The 9,660-nt window shown below is 40.2% G+C and overlaps 1 protein-coding gene across 1 annotated transcript; it reads left to right on the forward strand.

Moving 5' to 3' along the window:
- Positions 1-7,381: 7,381 nt before the first annotated feature.
- On the forward strand, positions 7,382-8,855 carry Krtap13-1 (keratin associated protein 13-1). The gene is given in 1 exon segment (NM_001408869.1): positions 7,382-8,855. A coding segment is annotated over 1 exon segment (507 nt). The 5' UTR covers positions 7,382-8,216; the 3' UTR covers positions 8,724-8,855.
- Positions 8,856-9,660: the final 805 nt, after the last annotated feature.

A 9,660-nucleotide genomic window follows, 5' to 3' on the forward strand; every position in this document is an offset into this window, starting at 1 on the left:
GTGACTAAAAAGCACTTAAATATCCAAAATCCTTAGCCATCGTGAAAATGCAAATCAAAACTACTTTGAGATTCCATTTTACATGTGTCAGAATGGCCAAGATCAATAACACAACTGACATTTCACACTGGTGAGAATGTGGAACAAGGGGGACCCTCTTAAGTTTGCTGGTGGGAGTGCAAGCCTGTATCTACACCTTCTTAATGAGGGTGGGACTCCATGCTGCTTAACCTCTCCATGCTAGGAATCTGTCTTGAGCTTGATCAGTTGTATGTGTAATTGCCCTATTAAGTACCCCCCCAGATACTGTTTTCCTGTGTTTATCTACTGCCTCTTGTTTTGACCATGAATTGTATGAATTATTTATTCAGAATAGATGTCACTAATGTCGGGCAGATGAATTTATTTGAAGGTGACTAAGTGAATAAAGCCCATGAGGTCACTTAGTCTGAGTTATTATTAGAAAATTCATTCTCTGGTTCTTGCAAAGGCTGAGTCCTACAGGAGGCAGAAATCTACTTCTGGGTTAGAAGGGCTGCGCTTCTTCAGATGAATTTGGATTCTGCTTCTCTGAGATAACACTTAGGTCTCCAGTGGAACAGCCCTTGAAGAGAAAGATCTTTTGTCAGCACATTCCTTTCCTGTAGCCTCTGCTTTATCTTACAAGGGGTGGAGAGAAGGAACTAATCATTGTTGGAGCTCTTTACAAAGTCCTTGAGGCTCCAAGTTTGGAAAAAGACCAAGAGGAAAGAAACAAAAGAGGGAAAGGAAAGCTAATTAAGGATCTGATGACAGAAGGATGTGGAGCGTTGGGTTAGAAGGGTATGTTCTTTGCAGGTGAATGGTGTTCTTCCTGGGGATTCGAACCAGTGGTTTCCATGACAAAAGAAACCTGTTAATGCTCCCCCAGCACCGAGATAACTCAAGCTGACATCTACCTGAAATAACTTTAAAATAAAAGAGCAGCTTTCTATTTCTTTAGGGGGTTGGGGATTTAGCTCAGTGGTAGAGCGCGTATGGGGGGAGGGATGCAGAAGGTACAACTGTAGCATGTGTTCTAGAAAAGGGGAAGGAGAGAGATAGGGAAGAAAAGAAAGACAAGTGAAATGGAGGAGGGAACTTTAGATTGAATATATTTCTAGCTGTGGCGCTGGATTACTGAAAAACGGAGAGCTTTGGCTGGTGCTTGAAGGTGGATTGTGAAAGGGTCACTTCTTGGAAATTGATAGACAACTCCTGGAGTAACAGGCCTACCGTCTCCTTAGGAATGGAGTTAAGGAAACAGAAATGAGGACCTATAAAGGTGACCTGCTGCCAAGTAGACCTGTGACCACAAATCCATTGAAACTGGGTGGGAAGAGTCTTGGAGGAACTGGAGTTGAGGGAAAATATGATCAAATACATTGTATGAAATTCTGAAAAAGTAAAATTTTAAGAAGTGTAAAATAGTATTAGCCTCATCCAGAGGAGTATTTAGAGGCAGCAGTCAACACAGGGGTCTTTATGCACTAGCACATGCATTCAGTGAGACCTCAGAAGGCAGGATCGGGTCAATCAGGATGTATGCACATGGGGTTGCTGGCTGCAGCTGCTTTGCTGGCAAACAGAGACTTGATAGATGTCAGACAATAGAAATCGTTGAGCCCACACATTTTTGGAATAAAAAGTCATGTTTGAATGCTGGGAAAATCAATGGTTTGCTAGGACTTCCATAGAAGGTTCTATAAATTAAACAAATGGTTGTCTCTTCATTTAAAAGATCAAGAATTTGTGGATCAGTTCTGCTCTGCATCTCTGTACTTGGCATTTTTGATGTCCATGGCTTTCTTTCTTCCTTCAGTTTTCCCTTATGTGTGTCTGTCTCCATGTAAAGATATTTTACTTTTAGAAATAGACAATCATATTGTGTAACAACCCATCTATTAGCCATTTTATTTAGTCACTTCTATAAATAAATAATCTTTTTATCTGTGGGACTAGGAATAATTGTTGACCGTAAAGAATCTAAAATTAGATAGGACATCATTTGTTTTATAGAGGTAACAACGTTTTATTACATTTAAGAAAAGAAACACTTTAGAATGTTGGCTACTGTGTACCAGTTTTCATTTCCCTTGAACTTAATGATGAGTCAGAGTACATTTTGTCATAAAAGACTTTATACATGTTTATCAATACATGGTGGGATGTGTGGAGGACTTTGATGCTTCATTACTCATATCACTGAATCGTAATTGATTTTCTCATGTGACTATTTGGTTGAATGCATTTTATTCATTTCGTGAAGAAATACAAACCACTCGTTTCTTGTGTAGTGTGTGACAGCGGCTGTTTTCATGACTAATCACAAGTATTCCATATGAGACTTCTCTGAGCGCCACCTGCCATTTCTGCCACTTCTCGCAACAAGATGTTCGGTTGTTAATGGTTCTTTTCTGGGAACCAGGCAACAAAAACCTTACAGTTCACAGAATAATATCACTTAGTTCCAATTATCAGCAAGGGAAAATCGTGATGTTAATATGGAAAATGTCCGCATTCATCATTTTAACAAGTGCATTGAACGTCTACTAAGACCCTGTAAATGGTGACGATACTGCCCTTTACTGCGAGGTTCTTTACTTTATGGAGATTGAAGAGAAAATGTGAAGTTGAGGTTCCTGGAGCACCCCTGAGGATAAACTAATCCATGCTTATGGGGGCCAGTAATACAGAATAATAACCAAAAGTTCCCCAAGGCCATTGTCAATTAGATTGACTACTGAGGTCAAGAGTTCATGCTGCCAAAACTTTAACTTGTGGATTAGAGTCCCTGTTACAAGAAGTGGGAAGACCAGGAAAGAGGAGAGCAGGATCCATCTGCTGCACACACAGCACAAAATCAGAGGAGAATAACTTTCGTATCAATAATTGAGAGCATATTTCAGAAGAACTAAATAAGAATTCAAAACGTAATCAACAAAATGAAGTGATACATGCTTAAGTAGGGTGTTATGCTAACGACCCTGACTTGATCATCAGACGTTATATGCATGTGTGGAAAAAACACTCCGTGCCCCCATAGAGATGAGCAGATGTTATGCGTCAATTGAATTTAAAATATAGGATACATCTGGATAAAAATGTCTTTGTGAAACACTTCCCTGCGTATACTTTGTATAAGAAAACAATTCTAACCATGACAAGAACCCAAGTCATTAGTAAGTAAACGACAGAAGAGGAACGTCCTAGCTGTTGGAGCATTGGACAGTCTACTACAAAATCAGGGTCTCATCACACTAGTGGTGTCTCTGCCTCTGTTTCCCAACCTGCCGAAAAGCTCTGCCAACCCAACAGGAAGAAGTGCACCCCAAATCCATTTCTGTCTAGGACTTGAGCTTGCTCAACTTTCCAAGGTAGAGGAGAAAAGAAACAAACCAGAAGTTTCCTGCTGAGACCTTGCATTCCAATCTTCTGAAAACACAGACAAAGCAGGAAGAGCCCACCCCTCTTCCTCTGTGACCACATTCTCTCTGCTCCCTCACCCGTGTATTCTCTCTTGCTTTCCTCCCCTTCTTCCCTCTCCTTCTTGCCTTCTCCTCCTTCCTGATTCTCTCCCTCCTCCTTCTTTGCTCTTCACCTTTTCCTTGTTTTCCTCTGCTCCTCTCCTGCCCCTCCCTTCCTCCTTTCCATCCTCCCTCCCTCTCTTCTTCTCTGTCTCTTTTCCATTCCCTCTCTCCCACCCACTCTCTAAGCTCACCTATCTTACTCTGACACATATATACAGAATAAACATGGTACTTGTTCTTTGTGCCCGTGCATCTTACCACAATTCCCTGCAACGATTCGCTTAAAAGTAGAGCGGATGGTGATACCTCAGGGTTAGGGAAAGGTTGGATGCCCAGAGCACCAAGACAGGAAAAGCCACCTTTCATATTCTATTTCTTATTCTTATTTCTTTCATATTCATATTTTGCATCTTATTGCTTCTCCTAGGACTAAGTAGAATACATCTCCTGACTTGTACCCAATTCCTATCGATGCTTCTTGCTTCTGAGCAGGGAAGTTACAAGTACAGTTCCTTGTGTCATCCTTTACTCAGCTGGCCAATAAAATGAAGAAATACAAAATACTTGATATTGATAAAACCATTATATTTTATTTAACTTGAGACATCTACGAGCTGAAGTTTTCCCTTCTTGTTCTGTGCTCATAAATCCCCCCAAAGACTCATGTACACCACAGGATTGGTTTGTGTACTAGTCCAGGACTCAGAATACTATTCATCTGACTTTGAACCCAAAAGCCTTTTTTACTTGGCCTCCCATTTTCAGTTGTCACAGTGTGTCAAAATTGCTATTCTTCTTTCTGGTATTTACTGCTAAAAGAGTCATTACTTGTCATCAAGGGCCATCTGTTCAGTGTCATTGGTTAGTGACACACGGCCACTGTTAAGCTCTGAGATATTATACTTCTCAGGGTGGATATCAATACCACTCCATCCATCTTCCAAATTCCCCAAACAAAACGTTAATTATGGTTATAGTCCCACAGACACTTGAATAGAGAGCACACCATGGTGATTTAGAGAACTGCCCTTTCATCATAATCACAATGTTACAAATAGAACTTATATACTTTTCTTTTGAAATTTTGACTTTGTATTACAATGTCTAGGACAGACAAATCTTGAGCAGGTGTAACCACAGACACAGAGTGTTATTTCTGCACTGTGAGGATTCCCTTGCTGGGGCTATGGGTGAGATGCTGACCATGTGGTCCCCAGGTCACCTAGGGGAATGATTTCCAACCACTGTGAGATATCAGAATTATTAGTGCCGCAGTTACAATTTTGTTTTAACTTCTGTGTTTAATATTTATTTATTTACTTACTTACTTATATTTGGTTTATTTTATAACCTAAGTGGCACATTTTTAATTCTACTGTATATTCAGTAGTAATACCTCTATTGACCAAAACTTTTGTCCAACTTAGATTCTACAGCTTGTGTAAAATTTAAAGTCAAAGTTCCTAACTCCAAATCACTTAATTCTCTAAGAAAAAGTTTGTAAACAGAAGTAACATGGACAGAAAATAGGTATCAGGGTTGGTGTTTCCTATTCTAATCATCAATACTGACATACTCATTTTAGAATGGAAGATTAAGAAAGAAGTATTTGTTTCTTTCTGATCTCCTCCTCCCCCCTCCTCCTCCTCCTCTTCTTCTTCTCTAAACACAGAGTTCCTTAATTCTGTTGCTCATTCTCTGACTAATAGCAGAGATGCTAATGAACATGGTGACTAATAATGAATGGGAGGCGATCTGGGATCTGTGAGTTATGAGGAGTGCTTAGTGGTCAGGAGTAAAGAGGCGCACACCCTCAAGCTTGGGCTCAGCTCCAGACAAGCATGCAGGATAGCAGCTGGTTAGCATGTTTTTAAAAACCTGGGAAGACCATATCTCATGTGTTTGCTTTCTAGCTTTTAAGTATTGCTGCATGTAAAAGGAATAGACTGTGCGAGCTGGATTTGATGCAAAATTTGACTGTGCTCTTGTAGTCCCATCACATTGAAGGGGGACACGTAAGGATGAAAGGGTTCCCAGTGCATGTCTGAGAAAGTAGTCACGACGTTGTGCCATGGTGGGAAAATGTGCTTGCTTGATTAATTTGACTGCCACACAGCTTGCCTCCTCAACTTACTCCAGGTTTGACAAGATGCCTGCTTTTAGAAAGATTATAGGAAATGATGATTTGAGAAAAAAAATCTGCCTCAGTAGTAAACTGAGGTATTTACCCCTGTTACCAGGAGCCTGGGAAAAGACATTTAAATAATTAGAAGACCATAAGATAAACTTTTAAAAGCATAGATGTTAGAAGTTGGATGCCTGAGAAGTTTCTTGTCATCCAAATCATGGAGTAATGCTTTTAAGGAAATTACAATTAAGCATACTTTTACAGAAAAGGCACTGGTGATTTCAGCATCTGTCACTTAACCCTATTATATTTTCATCAAGTGAATTTATCATTCAGTGCAGAAGCCTTGACATTGTCCATTTTAAACACTGATATCACCTGCTTGACCTTTAGAGGATTACATCACTGTATTTGTTCTGAATTGCCAGGAAGCATAGTTATAGTAAAAATTCAAGTATTTTATTGTTTTGTGTCTTTATGTGGAATTAACGAGAGAGAATGACAAGAAAAGGCTGCTTGCACTACAGGTACTAAACACATTCCCATAGTATCCAACTGATTACTGTCAGAGAACATTAAAATAGAAGTATTGAAGCCCTGAAGGGGCTGTGCTACCTGCTAGGAGGTCCCATCCTCCTATATATGTAGCAATCCTACAGTGATTTTTTTCTAGAAAATAATGAACAGCAGTAGAGTAATGGCCAGGAGACAATTTCAAGGAAAAACTAAGAGAAAATTATGTAAGCTACTTCTAATATAGAATTCATTTGTCTTAGATTCAAACCCAGGCTCTAGTGTAAGTTCATTGGTAGAGGTGTTACACAGGACAAGTGTTTTCTCTAAAACATCTCTCCTAAGTTGTTGCAGGATGGATCCGAAACAGGAGAGAAACTAAAGTTGCTGCATGTGTATGGGTTTAATACATGCAAATCCTGTGGCGTGAGGAGAAGTAATAAACCATCTCTCTTATGGCTTCAACCAAGCCTTTGAAGCAGTGCTGACCCCAGAGAGCCTTGTGTGAGCCCTTTCACACTTCTACTTTTGTCTGTGTCTGGGAAGAGTCATTTTATTTTTGTATCAGCAACTTTCACAGGCCCTAAACTCCAAGGATCACAGCCATTTGCCATGGAGTCCCACATTAATAACACCCATAGCTCGCAGACTTGGTAGGAGTGTGGAGTGGGACACCTAACTGGGAAGAACATGGTCCTTGGCTTGAAGCATCAACTGAGAAAGCTGAGACACTCCTAACAATAAATAGCGATATTGAAACAAGCTATTTCTTTCATCTCAAATATTTTCAGCATTTTTCTTGCCTGGTTTATAAAGGAAAAAATATTTTCACCCTCTGCAGAAAAGCATGTCAAAACCTCCACTCTTGTCTGTAGAGGTGATTATCCATTCAGAGGTATATCCGTAGGCTCATAGAGGAAGGAGGAGTTGCATCCTGATCTTGTGGTATGTGTTAGTCTTTTGAACTTTCCAAACTTAGGGATTTTTACTATTATTTTCATTCTAAATTAACATTCATACTTAGATGCATTCTCATTTATGATATATTATTCTGATAATGGTGACTCACAAAAGTATATTCCTCAATATTCACAAACTCTGGCTATCCCTCTAGTCAGAAAGCTGCAACGAAGCACAGACAGGTAGACTGGATATGGATAAGCTCTGAAACCATCCATCACGTTGACATGATGGTTTGTGATGTGAGTTGGGAAGGAAACTCTAGGAGAATTTTAACTAAGAGGAGACTATCCACTAGTAGATTGCATCGAAAATATATCCACAATACCATCCCTCCTGATGCCACTGACCCTTGTACACTAAATGTAATCTCTGCTATTTTTCTTCTCAAGGTTCCTTAATGACCCCATATTGTTTTGATTTCATTATTCTAAATAATCATTTTTTATGCACACTTGTTCAAGAGTAGAGTGATTTTTGTACCATGTCTCAACTCTTTTCCCTAACATTTATGGAGCTCTTATAGACTGGACTTAATAACCATTGATAATAATGTATTAAAATGGAACATTATACTGCAGAGTGTGAATCAATGATTTGATATTGGAGTCATCTTGAAATGGTTTCTTGTCAATGCAAGATTTTGCCTTTTATTCAATGATCAACTGAGGATAAAGACCTTGTCATCTCTAAGAGTAATTCCCCTCACCAAACAAGAACACTTAACACGTCATAGACAGAGAACATAAGGGGGATTTCCTGACCATAATGGCAGAGGCATTAATTAAACAGTCATAGCATTTGTAGTATAAATGCATTTCCTTGACTCAGACATATAAAAAAATAAGTTCTCCCTTAAACGTAAGATAAAAGGAGTTAGTTAACTGCAGTTATAAAGAAAATTACTGAGGTCCAGACATGCAGATGAGGGCGCCCAAATATGGAAACAATGATTGTATAAGAAGCCACACCCATTGCTGAGCATATATAAAGGTCTCAAGAAGGCAGTGATTCTCAAACTCAGAATCTTCTGTTGCACTCAGCTCAACTTACACCTGCCATCAACCATGTCCTACGGCTGCTATTCTGGAAACTTCTCTTCCCGCTCCTGTGGAGATCACCTGAGCTACCCTCACTCCTCTTGTGGCTCTTCCTACCCCAGTCACCTACTCCAGAGCACTACCTTCTGCTCCCCCAGAACCTGCCATCTGGGCTCCTCTCTCCACAGCGGCTGTCAGCAGAACTGCTTCCAGCCCATCCGATGCCAGACTTCTCATGTGGTGCACAGCTCTTGCCAGCGGCCCTGCTACAGCCCCAGGGGTTCCAGCTTCTGCAGTCCCTGCAGGACCACATGTGCTAGCTCCCAGGGCTTTGGATCCAGCAGCTGCCACTCCCTGGGTTATGGGTCTAGAAGCTCTTACTCAGTGAGCTGTGGGTCCAGTAGCTTTAGACCCCAAGGCTTCTCTTCGCTGGGCTATGGATCTGGATTCTGCCACCCATCTTATGTGCCCTATAGAACCTGTCAGTCTCCTTGCTACAGACCAAGCTGTGGCACTGGATCTGGATTCTACTGATCTTCTTTCTAACTTCCAATCTTGCTGACCACCAATCATCTGCTCCTGGATTCCTGGCCTTTGTTGTCTTCCTTTGACCGGGAAGAATTGATTCCCTGATTGCCAATTCTTCACTTTCTCTCTGACCTCAGAAACTGGCTGATGTGTGTCTCTTGAGAACTCTGTAATTAATCTCTGAACTCAAAAATAAAGCTTGCTTTGCAAATGAAATTTGTAGTGCTGAATTTCTCCCCAAATTTATAAATACTAAAATGTTAAGCTAATGAATATCCTGATTTGGTATTTACCTACACTTGCTTTTGTGAGTTGTTTCCTGTGCGCTTGCTTTTGTGGTTGTGAAACATGGAATCGATTAGCATTAAATGAACAGCATACATTGGGATCCAGGTTTTGAAATTCTATTAAGTTGTGAATTGGATAAATATCTTATGTGCCCCATAAAGTTTTCTTACTTAAGAGCATAAAGTAAAGTGATTCTGCTTGACAGTACAGATTTTATTAATGAAATCCCAGATGCAAAAAATAAACTGATTTCTATTAGTAGTGGGTTCTGAAGCCAACTTGTCTACCTAAGTTCTATAAGACAGCAGAAGATAAAATGTATTTAGATTTTATGGCTATGGGTTCCCTTGTGCACTGACATTAAATGTTTTGATTGTAACGTCTCCCATGAGCTCATGTCCTGACTGCCAGTTTGACAGACAATAATCTCTTTTAGGAGGCTGTGTAACCTTTTTTAAGTTGAGGCCTACCTCAAAGTGATGCCCTTGATGGTGATAAGTCAGCAATAGTGGGCACTCTGCAGTCTGTATTTCCTTGTCTCCATAATCTGAATTCTCACCATCTCATATTTCCAGCATCACAGGTAGAGCCACTCTGCTCTGGTTCCCTGCATTGGGTTTGTAATCCCATGAAATGGTGAGTGCTTATGAATCTT

Source organism: Rattus norvegicus, chromosome 11 (genome assembly GCF_021556685.1).
Source record: "Rattus norvegicus strain SHRSP/BbbUtx chromosome 11, alternate assembly SHRSP_T2T, whole genome shotgun sequence".
Taxonomy (NCBI): Eukaryota; Metazoa; Chordata; class Mammalia; order Rodentia; family Muridae; genus Rattus; species Rattus norvegicus.